General features: G+C 43.3%; 2 protein-coding genes across 2 annotated transcripts; one reads left to right on the top strand and one right to left on the bottom strand.

Annotated features, from left to right (window-relative positions):
• Nucleotides 1-2,844: 2,844 nt before the first annotated feature.
• Nucleotides 2,845-9,757, top strand: LOC119007240 (integral membrane protein 2A-like). The gene is made up of 6 exons (XM_037076765.1): nt 2,845-3,208; nt 3,598-3,735; nt 5,407-5,592; nt 5,675-5,785; nt 7,213-7,357; nt 8,252-9,757. Exons 1-6 carry the CDS (start codon nt 3,137-3,139, stop codon nt 8,344-8,346), a joined length of 747 nt encoding a protein of 248 aa, XP_036932660.1. The 5' UTR covers nt 2,845-3,136; the 3' UTR covers nt 8,347-9,757.
• A 932-nt stretch (nt 9,758-10,689) lies between these two features.
• Nucleotides 10,690-17,845, bottom strand: gpr174 (G protein-coupled receptor 174). Its single transcript, XM_037076764.1, has 3 exons — nt 17,455-17,845; nt 13,433-13,867; nt 10,690-11,781 (listed from the first exon to the last, which is right to left on the bottom strand). Exons 2-3 carry the CDS (start codon nt 13,634-13,636, stop codon nt 10,978-10,980), a joined length of 1,008 nt encoding a protein of 335 aa, XP_036932659.1. The 5' UTR covers nt 13,637-13,867; nt 17,455-17,845; the 3' UTR covers nt 10,690-10,977.
• Nucleotides 17,846-17,930: the final 85 nt, after the last annotated feature.

Below are 17,930 nucleotides of genomic sequence, written 5' to 3'. Positions count from 1 at the left end.
TAATGTATTGTGTGCATACAAACACCAGGGAAACATGTCCACAGATAGATAGTTAGTACTGTGTGAGACTGACTTAATGACACTCATATAAGGCAGAAGTGATATCTACAGCTTTCACAGCTGTTAATGCAGCAAGCAGCCATCTTGGATTTTAAACTCAGGGCTGCTGTGATGCATTCCGAGTAGGAAATGTGACTTCAGGAGGCTTTTCGAGTGGATACTGCTGACGTGGAACTAGGAAATTCCGACTTCTTAGTTCAAATGGAACACAGTGCACATACAATAACATACAAATAGGTTGATTTAGATATAGCCTAGGTATTATAGTATTGCTAAACGAAACTATATTTTTGGAATCCATAGACTAAAGTGACTCTCTTGTTTTGTTGACTGCTTTTCTTGGACTGTGTTGCTAATACTTCCTAGCTGACGATCACACAGTATTTAAGGCTGTTGTAGCTATGACATGTCCGAGGTTTTAAAGGAGCAACACACACTAGCTAGCTGAAAACTAGCCAGTAGTTTAGTTACAAAGAGCATAAAAGTAAGAAGTGCAATTTTAACCCAAAACATCGGTACTGGATGATATCGCCTTCTCTACCTTTAAGGCTCTACACACAGACTTTCCCCCACCAGAGTTCCTTCAGCATGAAATTATTACATTTCCCTGAGGTGAGCCAAGCTGAGAGGATGAAGACAGGCAGGCAGACAGGCTGTGCTATGGGAGAGAGAAGGTAGCCTTTAGAAGCTGATACTCACAGGAAAGACTCATTTGTCACCCTTGTCTCGGAGCCACATGTGATTGCCAAAAGTGTGTGTGTGGTGGGGCAAGGATCACAAGAGTGTGATGCACGCTGATTTTGGAGGGGGGGGAATCTGAACGGGGCTTTGAAGCAGCATCACTGCTCTCTACGCCACATGTCTACCCATGAGCTCTACTCTTGTGTTCCTCCATCTCTGTCTGCCCCCCCGCTCCGCCTCCCCCCCCTCTCTGTCTCTGACCACTAAATGTTCTCCCACTGGAGGCACATGGTGATTATGGTGGGTCCACATGAAGACATGTCAGTGACGTTATGAAGCACTGAGCAGTGTCTAACTTTTTTGGTTCAACGCAACTCTGTGGCCAGCACTTTTGGGTCTGTGTGTGTGCGTGTGTGTGTGTACTGTATGTATGGCTTGGGAGAAGTGAAAGGGACAAAGTCATTTGTCACTTGCGGCTTCACATGTCTGGTATTGAAATTGATGACAAATCTATGAGGTGTGTGTCCGTGTGTGTGTTCATATTTGTTGGCCTGTGCGCGGGTGATGTCATTGCATGAAAGCGTCTTTTTCTCACACTTTACGAAGCCAGCCATGCCCCTGCAGACCTTCACAGTTTGCTGACATTGCAGGCAATGAGTGTGTGTTTGCCTATACACATATGCGTGTGTGTATTTTTTGTATTGTTTTTGTTGGACATTCGCTGCAGACCACAGGGAAAACACTGGCATGCAGGCTCCATCATCCACGCCTGCCATCCACCATAATGACGCCGGCCGCCTCGGTGTGCCTATGCACAAAAACAACGGGCGTGTGTGTGCGTGTGTGTATGTTTTGCTTTTTTCAGTCTGAGCGGCGCAGAAATCCTACCTTGCAGGCGTGCTTGAGTTTGAGACGTAAACTGGATCGACGGCGAGTTTAATCTGCCGTTAATCAGCTCCATGGAAAACTCACTCAAGCATCAGACACTGCAGATTGCTCTCCCTCTCTCTGTAACTCCCTTCCCAGTCATCACTTGACTTGCTCCCCCAGAATCACTCCATTACACCCCCACCTGTCCCCACACTTTTACACACAATCATCCTTTGCCCACTGCCTTGCTTTTCTGCTCTTCCTCTCTTGTGTGTGATGTTGAGAAGCCCTCGGGATTAAATCAAAGTCTTTTGTTTATCATCTCAGCTATTCCTGCTAATGCTGGCTCTCCCTCTCCCCTGCTGCGTGTGTGTGTCCACGCATGCATGTGTGGGCAACCCTCTCAGATCAAACGCAGCGTAAGACGAGCTCATAAACAAGCCTTCAGGACCACTTAGGGGTTTCAGGGAGAGTCAGTGTTGGGGAGGAGGGTTAGGTACAGAAATCAGCTGCTCTGTTTATGTACCTTTCAGTGGTGATTACCGGTCCAATCTGTCTGTTTAACAGAGGAAATATCAGAGTGCGTGTGCGCCCGTGTGTGTGTTTGTGAGACTTGGAGGTGCATATGGTACAGTTGCAGTGCGGAGGGCTGGAAAGATGCCACAGAGTTGTGTGGAATTAGAGCTCCAGTGCAGAAGTACGTGTTTATTTACTCATACGTTCGACCTTAAGTGAGTCAGGAGAGTGAAAGCAGGAGGAAGCAGAGGACCACCACAGACCAGAGGATTGAGGATATGTGTCAAACACACGGCATGGCCTTGGCACCGGCCTATGTTTCCACACAGCGCAGGCAAGGCTGTGTACTGAGTGGGCAGGTAGTACCCAGCCGGAGGAGGGGATGTATTTACAGAGGCACTCTACAAAGATGAATAGGCTACTTTATGCACTTTCATTACAAATTTGAGTCATTTTTCTGCCATGTGCTGTGCAGAATATGCTCGGTAACAGGAGACAAGTTTAATTCAAAGTGTAAATAGTTCCAGTCTTGTGGTGTTAGGCTCAGTCTAATGAATGGGAGCTGATTTGTCCTGATGGGGAGCTCCTTCATTAGAGGAACAAGCTGCGTATGTTCCACCTGCAGCCACTAGATGGGGCCAAAGCTGTAGACATGAACTCTCCGGAGAGGAGACTGGGGTAATAAATTTGGCAAATAATATATTGTTTCAGTGGTCTCCATCAAAGCAGCAGTAACAGCACTCTGAAGTCTCCCAGGTGTTAGCTGTTTTTATATATTTATACGCTCCAGGTTAAAGGAGTTCCTCCAGCTTCCGTTTCGGATGTCGTCTTAATCCCCTCCGGCCACCGGAAGCGCTACATAAAGCAGAGGTTGCAAAGTGCGTCACATCGCGGAGCTGCAGAGAGTAAACGGAGCCGCTGCAGTCCAGCACCGACAGACTTCCCCCGCCGCCTCCTCCTCTGTTTGCACAAGTAAACCCGAGCTGTCGTGTTTTTGAACCTCTCCAGGATGGTGAAGATCGCTTTTAACTCGGCCCTGGCGCAGAAGGCGCTCGGCAAAGAGGTGCCAGCCGCTGTGACGGTGAGCTAACGGGGCTTCAGAGCGGCGTCTGAGCCCGGTGTCCGTGTGCAGCCTGGCGGCAGGCCTGCACCGGCCGCAGGCAGTCAGCTGCTGGACCCGAGGATCGTATTATTGTCTCTGTGTGTTGTCAGGAATTGTGCACGTTTGTTTTATCGAGAGAGCTGCAGTGTTTTCGTTGAAATGCATTGAGAGCCACACTGTACCTGGTGCAGCCCGCAGAGGGACCGCCCATCTTCTCCACCGCTGTTCTGCAGAGGCCAGACACTCCGAGGAATCATTACGTAGATTTAACCAATCCAAGCGTTTAATGTTGGTGCCGAGTAAATGTAATCGTATTTTTCCACTTGTAGAAACAGTCCTCCAGTAAATGCCCGCATGTGTGTGTGCAGGACCCCGAGCTGGCCACTGCTCCAGCGGGCAACGAGGGCTCCACAGGTCGCTGCCTGCTCACCCTGCTGGGCATCGCCTTCATCCTCAGCGGGCTCATCGTGGGGGGAGCATGCCTCTATCGATACTTCACCCCGAAGGTAATGAACGTGTGTCTCTCTGCACATTGATACAACTGATGCCATTAGTGTTCACTGACATGTGCTATCTTTGTCCCAGGGGGGATGTGGTGTGATCTAGCAGGCTGTCAGGGAGGGTATGGTTCATCTGTGGCACAGTGGTGAAAACTGACCATGTTAACATTTCAAAATGCTTGAAATCACTGTTCGCTTATATATTTGCAGCAGGTCAAGAGAAGTAACCTCATTGAATGATATATATTTTTGCCTAAACAAACTCTCTGTTTTCATGACTGAATAAACAAAACACAATTTCATCCTGATTTGCTTTGTTCATATTTTACCTTATTTCCTTCTGAGAGCAGTTTGTTTATTCAGTTGTGGAAAAGAGAAATATTTTTGAGTTTGTATTATTTCCTCCTCACTGATATTGTAAATAAAGACACTGAGTTTGAATTTCTTCTCTAAAACTGCATTATCTTATAATGTCAGCCATCTGTATCCAGAGCACGGAGGAATGAAACTGCCTTTTGTTCTCTTCTTGGTGCAAAAGAAAGGAAAAAAAAAACATGAATGATGCAACATTCAGTGAGATTGAAGCAAACATTCAGACCATGTATACAGCGTAAACAAATAATATGGTAAAAGAAAAGTAACAGGTGCAAACAAAGCAACACACAGGACGACTATACAAGAGTTATGAAAATAGAAAAGTACCAAATATAGATTTAGGTAAACGATGCTGCAGTAGCTGTCCCTGACGATATTATATATACAGGAAATGTATGTTCTTTTGAACAAGTACAATCTCCGATACTCTGCTTTCATTCTGTCTCTCTGACCACAGTCGTGTCAGTATTATTTGATTTTAAGGCAAATTGTTAAGGCTGCTCTTGCTGCCGATGGGACACTCCTGCCTTGGTGGGAAACCAGAGTGCTGACTCTCGCTGACTTCACCACTTTTAAATTCTGCTGCGTTGTCAGTGGGAGGGTCTCACACCCAATACAGTATCTGTGAGCCCACAGGGGTTCTTCCATTATGCAAATGAACTACGCCTAAAATGTCTCACTAGACCATTAATACCATGAATTAATAACTCTCAGTTCAAACAAAATTCAACTTTCTTCCGGAGATTTGTCCTAGAAAAGACTCAGTAATCACATTCTGGCTCATTCTTACATCCTCAATCCTGCAATTGTTTTTGCAGGGTGTGACGATGAAATTAGGCAGTTGTTTCCGACTACGTAGGTGATAAAGATGTGAGAGGGAGACAAACGAGTGTGACTTTATTCTTTAATAAAACACCCTCACAAAGACACACAGTGACAAAACCACAGATATCCAAATCATGTACAAAGTCAAATGGAGTATTGGCTGTATGTTCTGCCCTCTTGTGGTTGGCATTAATTTTTTACTACATTAATTTGCACTCCTGCTCAGACCAAAGCTTGTCTGTTTGGCAGCAGAGCAGACAGGTAGACACTGCAGATCTATCACCAGTTGTTTTTTTATGGCCTAGTAATTGTATTGGCATCAGCCCCAAAATCCAGTATCCATTGGGCTCTAACTTAAAGAAGTCAATTAAAACATTTCTTCACAAATTAACATCTCATTTGTTAATTATAGACTATGGAAATCTAAAAATGCTGAATTCATATTTTTCTGCCTCTATTTGTCCCCGTGTGCTTCAGAGGCTGTATCACGGCGCGATGCAGTTCAGTGACATGTCAGCTGGAGCTGGAGGGGAGAGCCAGCCATACTACCTGCCACGAGTGGAAGAAGAGGTGGAGATCTCTGACAGCATGGCTGTCATCAGCGTCCCACCACCTCGCTTCAGACCTGGAGACCCTGCTTACATCCTCCATGACTTCAACAGGGTAACACCCACACACTGAGCGCCTCACATGATCAAGTGAATTTGTTTTAAATTCCTCCCTGATTACTTTTCTCTGTGAGTAGAAGCTGACGGCATATCTGGACCTGACTCTGAGGACCTGCTTCGTGATCCCTCTGAACACCTCGGTGGTGCTCCCCCCTCAGGACCTCATCGACCTCTTCTCACAGCTGATGGTGAGTAGTCATCAGCTTGTTTCCTCGGGATCTCAGGATGCAGCTGCCAGCAGGAGAGACTGAGCTCAGATGATAGAGGAAAGAGTGACACAGCACAAGCTCAGGCATAAGCCCTGATACTGTGGACTAAATATTACCTTGGGAAATCCAGGGATTTAAAATAATTCCAGAGATTGTCTGTGCTTAATCCTGTGCAAATCTGACATTTTTGTTTTATTGTGAAGTGAAAATTTCCAACACAACCCAGACAGTCTGGAATATTAGTAACTCAGTATGACTCAGACTGAGTAATCACCAGAATGTAGAGTGCTTTCTTTTTCTTTCATTTTCATTGAATGTATGATATCAAAAGGGGTATGCAGGAAACAAATGAATGACTTTAGCACAGCCATGCTTCAAGCTAAATGCTAACGTCTCTGTGCTAACATGCTGTGTTTAGGAGGTATAATGTTTGCCATGTTCACTAACTTAGTTTAGTGTGTTAGCATGCTAACATTGGCTATCTAACACTAAAGACAAAGAATGTCACTAGTTGTACAAAGTTTAAGTCATGAACTGTCGGCAGATTAATTAATGAATCCCTTAGAGCCAATATGCTGACAAGGCTTAAAGTGATAAAACTACAGAAGTGTAGTGAGAAAACTACAAACTGATAAATGCAACTAGTGATGTTTTGACTGGTAAAATAATTTTAACTTAAAGCTGCTGTGAGCGTTGACGTCCTTTCTGCTAACTTCCTGTACCTTTCGCAGTTAGCAACCCCCTCCCTCACCTATAGTGCATGTTGACAAGCAGACAGGGCCGCCTCTTTGTGGAGTTCTCTGCCCTGATTGGATAAAGTGGACAGGGATACCAGAAAATGTCTTTTGTCTTCTACTGCATGAGCAGGAGGAGAGACATGAGTTGCTGACCAAACACTCTATAACAGTGATGACTGTAGGAATATAGAGTTGTTTAACACACATTTCAATAGAAACATATCACGTACAGCACAATATGTATATTTATTATAGAGATGTTCTGCTACTTTAGATTTTGTTTCCTGTGTGATCCTGTAGTGTCTTTTTTTTAGCGAGCATGATCACCACCAGCAAGACCAAGTTTGAGAACAGTCAGTTTCAAGGCTGCGTGTAGGCAGAGAGAGTTTAGTTGGCTCCACTCAGTTTTCTACCATGACAGGTTCTTGACAGCAATGGGCGCGTGGTAGGCGGTGGTGCAATCAGCAAATTTCTTTATCCACTTTGAAAGTGTTTCACCAAATACAGAAGTTTGGGGATGATTCATTGATTAGACAAAGTCCCTCCCACTCTGTGTTTTAACACTATGCTGCCGTCGTGTTCATCGAGCTGCTTTTTGTATTTTAACCAAACTAAAAGTTGTTTAAACTTGTTTAATAACGCCTTCACGATCCCTTCTTCTTGTCCTAGTCTGGTTCTTACCGCAGCTACCTGGTGCATGAGGACCTGGTGGTGACGGAGCGTATCGATGATATCAAGCCTCTGGGCTTCTACATCCGCCGGCTGTGTGATGGAAAGGAAACGTACAGAATGCAGCGCCGCTCCAGCCTGTCAGGTGTGGATTCACTGTACAGCTAAAACTGTCATTTTGTTAGGCTCCAATTACAAGTAGTAGCATGCGTTGTTATTTTATGTTTCATCATGGCTCACCTTTTTGTACAGTGGATTCAACTTCTAAAGTTATAATACGTTATTTTCTGTATATTGTCAAACTGACTTTGAATTCTCCTCAATCTTTCTGACCATTTTCGGACATATTTGAGTGTTGAGGCTTCAATCCTCTGGGCGGCTTTTTCTTTCCTGTGGACTCACATCTGGGAGCTATCATCGCTCGGGTTTATCTAAATGAAACCCAGTATTAACATGATGACACTAAATTCAACAAATTTAAAATAAGCTCAACAAAGGCTGTTATAAAAGTGCGACCTTCTCAGCTTGAAAATTTACCTTACAAGTTGACAAACGTAGTTCATGGCACAATTCAAGCAGGATACAACCTTATTTGTCTTTCTCCATTCACTAACATGTAAAGTCTTTCCGAAATAAGGTCCTGTGGTTTTCCATCTGAAGGGCCGTGGCTTCGGCTCTCTGTATGATTGGCTCACAAACCTTGTTGGCTGGAACCAGCCCTCAGAATTCTTACACAGAGATCAACAAAACAATAATTTTGGACCTGACAAACATTATAAAATTATTAATTCACAATCATCATAATGTTTTTAAGGAACAGAGACTTTAATTCTGCACTTTTCTAGAAGCTCTGTAAACGTGTTATTGTTTTAAATGATTTGTTTACATAACTGTGTTATCAAAATTACCTTAAAGAAAGAAAGAAACATAGAAACTGATTTCAGCAAACTTTTGCCTGACTTGTAACTATAATACATCAAATGTGGCATCACTAGAGTATTTAGAACTAACTGTTTGTGTGCGTCTTTGTGTCCTGCAGGTGGAGGCATCCAGAAGCGCTCCGCAGACGAATGTTTCACCATTCGCCACTTTGAGAACAAGTTTGTGACGGAGACAAAGATCTGCAAGGCTTGATCGGTCGGAGAGTGAGAGAGGGAGAGTGATAGATAGAGAGAGCCAGAGTGACAGAGAGAGAGTGGGAGGGAGTTGGCGAAGGAGGGAACAACTTTTAGCAGAAAGTTTCTTTTGTATAAAACTCTAACTGCAGTTTTTGCCTCCCCTGCTTTAACCCCCGTGATAAGTGAATTTAAGTTACAGTGTTATATAGCCTAACCCTCCTCTTCTGCTGTATTCCCCTGAACCTGTGTGAGTCATAGCTCTCTTGCTCTAATATTCACTAGTTAGTCTTGTACTGATAACCAGCGTCAGCCTGCTTACTAAGGGTATACTAAGTTTCCTTTGTTCTGTTGGTTTTTGTTCTGTTGCTGTAGCTTCCTGCAGACTTATCGTCGTTACTGTATTTTACATCCAAACGCCTCCAGACAAGAGTCGTTAGTCCTACTACTGAATATCCTAGTGAGGAGTCTTTCATATCAGGCCTATCTGTGTGTCAGCTTACTCGTTCCCACTAGAACAGCTCAACAAGATCTACCGTATGTTGTAGTGTGATATAGCACAAGTCACTCAGCAGATGTATGGTACAGTGCAGTTACAGTACATATGTAACATGGTCGTCCGTGTCGGTACCAGAGATGCTCCAGCCCAGAGGTCTCAGCCACCTTTTGTAGATATTTCCCAGAGTGCCCTGCTGCTCCCAGAGCCGTCTGCTGTCCCGCTGTGTGATGATGACTTTTATGTAATCGATGGTGTCATACCTGATGGTGAACAGTCCAGCACCCTATATGAACAGTGTTTGTGTTTGTGTAGAAAACCTCATTTGTGACAATAAACTTGAAGACTGGATGACAAGCTAGAGAAGTAAATAAGCTAAAGGGAGATTTCACCAAATTTGAAACACTTTATGTCGATTTTTGTTTTGAATTCTTATTTATGAATTTGTAGACTTGAGATGCTCAACTGAGACAGCTGCAATAAATAGCTTAAGCAGAACACTACGGGTGCTTTTCATTATGCTAACTCGTGCTTCCTTTCATCCTCTGTCCTCCACATCCATGCTAGGAGGAGCTCAGACATGAATTAAAGAAGCAAGGATATACATTAGTATGACAAAAAGCACCCTTTAAACAAAATGTTTGTAAAAATCAAATAAACAAATCTTCATAAGTCACTTGATTTTGAAAGCCCCCAATGGAAAAGCTTGAAAGTATGATAAAATGGCTTTTTGCCAAATAACTTTTTCCGATGGTTTCCCATTTCATGCCTGCACAGAGAGACAATCAGACAGGAAGTGAGCTTGTACAAATGTGTTTCTGTCTCAGCTTTTTAACAATACTAGAAGATTAGATACAAACCAATGTCGTGTGCAGCTACTGAAATGAACTTCACTTTGTTGCTGAATAAAGTTACATTTCTTTACCTACTGAAAGTTGTCTGCCTGTTGTTATATCACCATAAAAGAACTAGTGATGGAATGTAAGTACATTTACCCAAGCACATTTTCTGCTACTTTATACTTAAAATACACAAAATTTTGGTTGTACTTTTAGCCCCAGGTAGTGGCATTTTTAAACTGACTACATTTATCTGCAATTGAAAAAGAAATCAACTGCGATTCTGATAAGCAGTAAAATGCTAACAACACATTAGATTGATGATCCAGGCTAACATGTTGACCCACATTATAAAGAATATACAAAAATTTAATTATCTATGAAATACTTGTACTGTTTATACTTAAAGGTGCAATATGTAAGAATTAACCACCTGTTAAATGAATTGCCAAAGCAAACAGGCAGCAGCAGATCACCAAGTAACTGCTAACTGTAGCTGCAATTAGCTGATAAGCTTAGTTAGCTGTGCAGCTAGCAATTCAGACTGGGAACTCTGGGACCAGTGGAGTGGTATTGTTCACAATGCTAGCACAGGAGCTTTGATCTGGCACAGGGGTAGCTGGCTAGCATGCTAACTTCAGTAAATCCGCAACACAATACGTGACATCATAACTTAAAATCTGCTGTTTACTCACATTCTGTTGATGGTTAAAATTCTGTAAAAAGTGTGAAAAAAAGTTTTGACATCATGTCAAAGATATATCTGTTGAGGTTAGCATGCTAACCATCTAGCTCATATCCACATTGTACCTCAAGATGCTAGTAGATACTAGGTAATGGCAGCTTTAGTTAGCAGCAGTTAGCAGATATGCTTCCCCTTATTTGATTGGGGTATGAATTTGACAGGTGGCCAGTTCTTACATGTTGCACCTTGAAGTATATTTTAAAATTTTTGGGAAAACTTTGGACAGCCAACACAAACCCCTTTATCATCCTCTACAGGCTTATCATGAATTTGTCATCAGGAACAGGTTGGGCCTGTATGCTGTGTTTCCTGATGCTTATTAGAGATGTTGGCACTGATGAAGTTAATCCGTCATAACAGGAACGACTCACTCTTCACCAGGGTCACACAAATTTAAAAAAAATCAGATGCCTTTTATTGAGAACATAAATAGAAAAAAATATTCACATTTTTGATGTTCGTTGCCATGTTTTTACATAGTATTTGCATGTCCGTTATGTTTGCCTAGTTTTTAGGAATGCATACACGTTATCTCAGTTATTAGTGGTTGATATTTGGACACGCTGCTGTCTAGTCATCGGCCTCCTCGCCACCAGTCATACAGGAAAGGCGCCTGCCCATAATCCTGCTCTCTGGTATTTCGGGCTTGCTCAGTCGCCTCCAGAATTCATCAGTTGTGAAATAGTAAATAAGTGGGTCCAGACTGCAGTTCAGGCTGGCCAGGCAGAGTGTGACGGGGTGACAGCGCTTTATCAGGTCCCTGAGGGTGCAGCTGCTCAGGGCGTTGGCTTTAACCAGGAAGTCCAGGGGCATAGTGACATGGTAGGGAGCAAAGCACACGAGGAAGACCACAGCACAGCTCAACACCATCCTTAACGCCCTCCGCTTCTCCCCTCGGTCAGGGATCGGACCTGCTGTATGTTCACGGAGGCTCCCTGCAGTCAGACAGGTGCAGGCTAACACCAGGATGAGGGGGATTATGAAGCCCAGCAGCTCAGCTGTGATCAGGAGGGCCCCGGCTGCTGGAACACTGATAGTCCTCATGGGCAGCTCTGAGAAACACTTTGAGGTGTTTTTCTCTCCGGAGACAGAATTCAGGTCATTGCTGGTCCTCAGCAGAGGGAAGGGCAGACAGCCCAGGAAGACCAACAGCCAACCAAAGCTACAGATAAGCAAGTCTCTTTTTCGCGTGGAAGAGTTGCACCTCAGCGGACGCATGATAAGCTCACAGCGACGCATGCTGACACACACCAGGAAGTAGATGGAGGCGTACATGTTGACATACTTCAGATAGAAGCATATCATGCAGAGAAAATGACCAAAGGCCCAGGTGTCGTTCAGGTAATAGTAGATCCGCAGAGGCAGAGAGAGCACCTGAGGAGAGCAGAGAAAACCAAGATGGTTGAAGAACACAAAACCAAACAATCAGGAGCCAAAAAGAAGCAAAACCCTCTTATCTTTAGATGATATGATGTGATGTGGAGACATATTGAGCAGTTGAGTAGTTTGTCAAAAATGTTGTTTATGTAACATGTAAAAATGTTTATTGATTCTTTGTTTAAAGGATTTGCCACATCATTTCAAGTCTGACTTATTGATGATCATTTTGTATACATTTTGTAGAGTAACTAGACTCCTCAAGCCTCATATTAGCTTCTGCTGAACTTTGCAATGCGTTGATACAGTTTCTCAAATGTGAGGACGTGCTGCCTTTCTTATTTTGTTAGTTGACTTGAGATAGCCCTTTCAGTTTAAACTGTTGAGTATAAATTATAACCTTCTACTAATTAATGATCTATCAATGAAGTTTTGGTAAGACTTTATGTTGAGGTACACATATTCATCATCAGCTGGCTGCCTGTTAGCATTAGTAGAACACTGGCTCTCAGTTAAACTAAAGTTATGACAAAAAAACTTTCAACATAACATAGAATAACTGAGGACCTGTTTCCCATTCTGAAGGGATGTGCGTATAATGTGGAGCTGACAGCTTTTTGATGTCTAAAGTATCACAGATTTTCACAGATATAAATACTGACACTTGTCCAATTTCTCAGTGACAGGCTCCATTTAGCACCTTAAATCTCACATCTGATGACGAGACGACGAGATCAGTTTTCTGCCTAGTCTGCGTCATCAGGTGTTGGATTTGGTATGGTGAACAGCTGGACTTAATGACGCGACTCAAAGTGTATATAATCATGTCATTCACTAAACACGATGGCAAACTGGCAATCATACCCACAGTATCAGTGCAACTTTAACATGTGCGGTTAATAAGTGTCCAGCTACTTGTGAATTAGCTCTGAGCAAGACCTCACTTTAGAATGACAGAAATACTTACTTACTTTATTTACTTCATTAAGAAATTATGTAAAATTATCAACAGAATGTGAATAATAACATTGTTGTCATTATGAAGTCATTGTATAGTGTTGCAGATACATCTATTTATGTTAGCATGCGAACCAGTTAGCCATGGACCTTCCTGGTCCAAAACTCCTGTACTAACAGTGTAAAAACACTTCGCTGGTCCTTGAGCCCCCAGTCTGAACTTCTAGTTACCTGGCTATCTGAGTTAACGAGCTCAGGGCAGCTACAGTTAGCAGCAGTTAGCTGTTGTTTTGGAGTATAAATATGAGAAATGGCCACTTCTTACATATTTCGTCTTTATATTTAAGGTCCCACCGTGCAGAAAATGAGATTATATGACAACAAACAAGTTCTGTAGTATGGGCCCAGCATGCTGTACTTTCCTAACATCAGCTAGCTAGTGTTTGCAATGTTAACCTTAGCTAGCATTGGCAAGATTAATGTTAGATAGCTAGTTTAGAAACGTTAATGTTAGCTAGCATTAGCATCATTAGCTAGCTAGCATTGACAGTGTTAGCTACAGCAATCAAATAGCAACCTAAACAGGAAACATCAATGACAAAACATTATCTTTAGTTAAATGGTAAATAGATGTGAAAGTTACAAATAAATTAGATATAAAGAATCAAAGACATGGAGGGAACTACTTTACCTGCAGCAGGTCGGCCACAGCCAGGTTCATCATGAACACCACAGCCTTCTTGGTTTCTCTCACATAAGCCCTGAACACCCAGAGTGCCAACACATTACCCAGCAGCCCTGGTGCTAAGATCACACTGTACACCACAGCGTACACCTGGTGCTGGTATATGCGCAGATCTTCGCTGACTTGACAGCTGTGGTTAGTAGTGCTCATCTTAAGCCTGTTTACCGTTAACACAAGCTGCCTTGTGAGCCAACAGGAAGCTTGTATCAGGAAAGCTGCCTCTAGTCTGGTGATGGACGTGTTTGAGCATCCATGCTGTCTGTTATGGCGAGGAGGAGTTCATGCTTCATTTGGTGAAGTTAAAGCCTGTGTCCCGTTGGATGTTTCAGACTGCAGTCAGTCCCGATCCCAGTGCATGCTTGGATAGATGAAAGCAGGTATCTGTAGAAAACAGGAAGATATGTGTTTATGCCACAATAAATTGGCTTCTGGTGGCAGCATGATTTGCATGATGGGCAGATACACAGGTTATGAAAGACAGGCTTTCTCGCTCAGACACACCTCACTTTGTACAACACTCAGCCATATATGCAAACACTCACACACACACACACACACACGTGAACCACTCGAGCGTGTTGTACATGTTTTTAAACATTGCATAATATGATAGATCAAATGTGTGCAATCGGAGCTAGTGCTGCTGCAATTACAGTAAATATGCAAAACCCACAGAGAAGTCGATGCAACAGTCTCCCACATAGCATCTCCACCTGCAGGGTAGCCGGCAGCAGGGTGGTGTGACAGCTCAAAGCGAGGCACCAGTGAAACTAGCGTGGTTACTGTAAAGTCAGACCCGAACGTGTGGTTTACAAGTCCGATTGTGACAAAAGTGCCGAAGCTCATTATGATTCTTCACACATTTGAAATTGAAACATCGATGAGATTCTTAAACTTTTTTCTTTTTTTTTATTTTGAAGCCTAATGAACTTCAGCTGTTGTTAACATCACTAATGGAAATACACAGTCATGTCGAGAGCTTAACTTTCAGCCTGTAGGTGTGAAATCACCCACTGCTGTTACCTTAAGTGGGAGTGCACTGGTTCTGTATGTTTCCTTTCTGATTGTTTCAGCTCGTGTAAACTGTCTCTTTTATTATCTGATTCCACTTGACTGTGATTATAGAACAGTGGAAACATGTTGCTGCTTTTTGAGACATTTCCGAGATCCTTGAAGACTGTCATGTCCAGAGACTGAAAGGCATTTACTGTCTCTCAGTCTCTGGTTATCACCCAGAAGTTACTGTTGCATTTTAAGAATTGAGGACATCATTACTTAGCAGAGTTTGTCAAGCAGCAGGGAAAAATCTGACAAATAAGCCTAATGATGCGCAGCTGCTTAACATCTGCTTCCCTTGTCGTTTTTGGGGAGGTTTTCTCAGCTTCTCAGCAGGGGTACAGCTAGTGAACAGATCCTATACGTAAGTTAAAGAGCCGGCACACCAATCTAAAAATATCTTTAAAAAAAACTGTTACAGGTAAAAGTCCCATATTCAAAATCTTTTCATTGGTAAAAGTGCAGTCTGCACAGAGCCCAAAGGTTACTAGCAGACAAACCCACCCAGCCGCAGTCTGTTCACCCTGCCGCCACCTGGCAAAAGATACAGAAGTGTCTGCTACCGCACCACCAGACTACAGAGCAGCTTCTTGAGAGAAGGATAGAGGGACTTCAGCTTTGTTTTTTTCACAACCCTGTGGTTGTAAAATGACAAATAAATGTACCTTAAAGTATTATCAGTATTAAGTACTTTCAAAGTAAAAGTCAGTGTTTGGAACAGTGAGACATCTAAACAGGCCTAACAGGCACGCTTGAGGAGCGGTCCACCATTACTCTCCTGCCTGTTAGGTCGCACTCAGGGATCGACACTTTTTGTCTGCCGTGAACGGCGTTCATGTGTAGAGACCCTGGTGATACTACGAGCAAAGTTTCATGTTGTGTTGAGCCTTCTTAGTGTTTTAAAAATAGCGATTTTGAGCGTAATTAGCTTGCCCAAAAACGAAACTACAGTAAATCTTGAAAGTGCCTCTTTCGTCGTAATTAAGCATTTGCACAAAGGTTTGACTCATGTACATTCACAAATAAAGCCTTGGTTGCTTTCTGGCGAGAGTTTCAATTTAACTATTTTTAACTGGTTGTCAAACGGTTTAAATTGAGCTCTGATGCTTCCATATGACCTACATGAGAGAATGAGATCTAGACTGGGTAAATCATGACATTAAAAGTATTTTCTATGGCAGAGTGCTGCGAAATCATTGGAGGCCTCACAGCCTGAGGAAAGTAGCTGCTCTGCAGTGTCGTGCTGCGGTAGAGCACTACAACAAAGTTTAGTTTGTTTCACCAACGTCCCCTAACAGTTTTTAAAAAAGAATACCCACAAATAGATACATTACCAGGGATGCAGGAAGTCACATACCAGGGTGCTGAGCGGTCAGTGTATAAAGGCATCCCAATAAATAGTTTGCAACATTGACGTGTTTTGTGTGGATTTAATTAACAATTTGAGAACATTTGTATTTGACGAGATGAAAAGAGACTCCCTTATAAATCGCCCTGTTTGGTGAATTGTTGAGTTAGGAGCAACTTTCTAAACTTTGAGAAACACTGTCATTGGCCTTTTTATACATTTACCATACATTATACATTCAGAGCACTGTGGCAGCTTTTGTAAATAAAGCAGGAAGGTGCAATAATGATGCAGCGCAGTCAGGATCAATATGTTTCATGGAGGAGAGAAGCAGATATAATGCAGATCTGCCTGTTTGTCACGTTGACAGAGACTCCAGTGATTGATGAACCACAGAACTGTACAGCTAAACTTAAACGTCTTTTAATGACACATTTCAAGTAAATAGTAACTAAAGCTGTCACGTAAATGTAGTGGAGTAAGCATCACAACACTTCCCTGTGAAATGTGGTGTGATAGAAGCATAAAGTAGTAAAAACAATACAAATACTCAGGTCAAGCACCTGATGATTGTACAGTAAAGTACCGTACTTTCCACCACTGCTTCCCAGAGACGACACTAATTGGCGGAAGATTTTTCAATAAATAACGAAGGGGATCTGCTTTCAGAGACATAAACTCCTCCACAGCACCCCGGCCTCTGCTCCGACTGCCTTTTATCCCACTTTATCCCACAGCACTCAGACGGATCTCCCAGTGGACCCTCAGTTCCAGTCTTCCTTTTAGCTTCACTGACCTTTGACCCATGAGCGACTGTTTCAGTGTGACTTGTCTGTCATCGCCCTCACTTTGCACGTACAACATGCCTCCGTTGGAAAGCGTCTTCACGGCCTTGGAGGACTTATTCACAATGACCACTCACTTTTCTTTCATTTCCTAGTTGTGGCTAACGGTTGTAGTTACAGTAATGTGTAACGCTGACGAGCGATCAAGGACAGCCCATGTGTGATGTCCAGTAGCTACAAGCCGCCGCGCTGTACGTCTTTGGATCATGTTGACTTATCGAGATTCAGAAGAGCTTTGTGAGGCTTCTGTTTCAAAAAAAACAAAAAAAAAGAGCTGCACCCCTACATTCAGCAGCGTTCAGTCCTCCTGATCTTGCCAATGGAAACACACAATTTCATCCTCAGTGATTCATCTCTCTGTGGGCTGTTGGCGTGTAACAGCTTTTCCACTCAGACACGACACCTGGCCTCATGTATCAGCTCCTGACGTGTTGGTGGGGAGCACCCAGGTCCCTCCACGTGTGCTGTTTCATCACACAAAACATGTCATGATCCCCATCCTCACACACACACACACACACCGTCCACCGCCATGGCCAGACGCTGGCCCGAAGGACACTCACTCGCACATAACGGACATTCCTCACATTGGAGAGAAACATACGGAATCCCCCATGAGGTTGTGACTCCACACAGAAAGCACCCAGCTGTTACAGCCGCTCACACAGAACTCACCGGTTTGTTTAGAGAGTCTGAACAATTGGAAATCGATATCTCACCTCTGTCTTCAGACTTGAAGCTGCTGCGTCGCATCGAAAGGCAGAACGGTGAAGCATCAGCCAACACACATGCCATCACCCTCCCTCTTGCCTCCTCCCCCCTCCTTCCTCCACCCTCTACTTCTACTCACGTTCTCTGCCCCACCCTCGCTCTTATTCTATTATTCGCTCTTTTTTTTTTATCACTTTTTTGTCCACAGATTCTTTTGTCTCTTTCCTCTCGTATATCCTGTTTATGTCTCCACCTGTCTTTTCATTTCTGTCTCTCACTCACTCTTCCTCTGTGTCTCTGTTGTGCTGGGAGTTTTAGCAGACCCAGGACTTCCTGTGAAAGTGGGGGGTGTGGTTTAACAAGAATTTTGAGACTGACTTCTGCTATTAAGGCTACTTTTTCCCTCTGGACGATGAGGTATCAGTGCAAAGTTTGCTCTTTGGGTGACAGATGAAAACATTTCAAGAGCGAAAGTCAGTACTAA

Source organism: Acanthopagrus latus, chromosome 18 (assembly GCF_904848185.1).
Source record: "Acanthopagrus latus isolate v.2019 chromosome 18, fAcaLat1.1, whole genome shotgun sequence".
In the NCBI taxonomy this organism is placed as follows: domain Eukaryota; kingdom Metazoa; phylum Chordata; class Actinopteri; order Spariformes; family Sparidae; genus Acanthopagrus; species Acanthopagrus latus.
Note: the sequence above shows the minus strand (reverse complement) of the source record. Positions and strands in the feature narration are given on the sequence as shown.

Bases quoted from the DNA above. Each gene is read 5' to 3' on its own strand.
- LOC119007240 (XM_037076765.1), top strand. From the start codon at position 3,137: ATGGTGAAGATCGCTTTTAACTCGGCCCTGGCGCAGAAGGCGCTCGGC. The intron at 3,736-5,406 runs GTAATGAACGTG...CGTGTGCTTCAG, and splicing joins ATCGATACTTCACCCCGAAG to AGGCTGTATCACGGCGCGAT. The intron at 5,786-7,212 runs GTGAGTAGTCAT...TTCTTGTCCTAG, and splicing joins ACCTCTTCTCACAGCTGATG to TCTGGTTCTTACCGCAGCTA.
- gpr174 (XM_037076764.1), bottom strand. From the start codon at position 13,636: ATGAGCACTACTAACCACAGCTGTCAAGTCAGCGAAGATCTGCGCATA. The intron at 11,782-13,432 runs GTAAAGTAGTTC...TGCTCTCCTCAG, and splicing joins CTGTGGCCGACCTGCTGCAG to GTGCTCTCTCTGCCTCTGCG.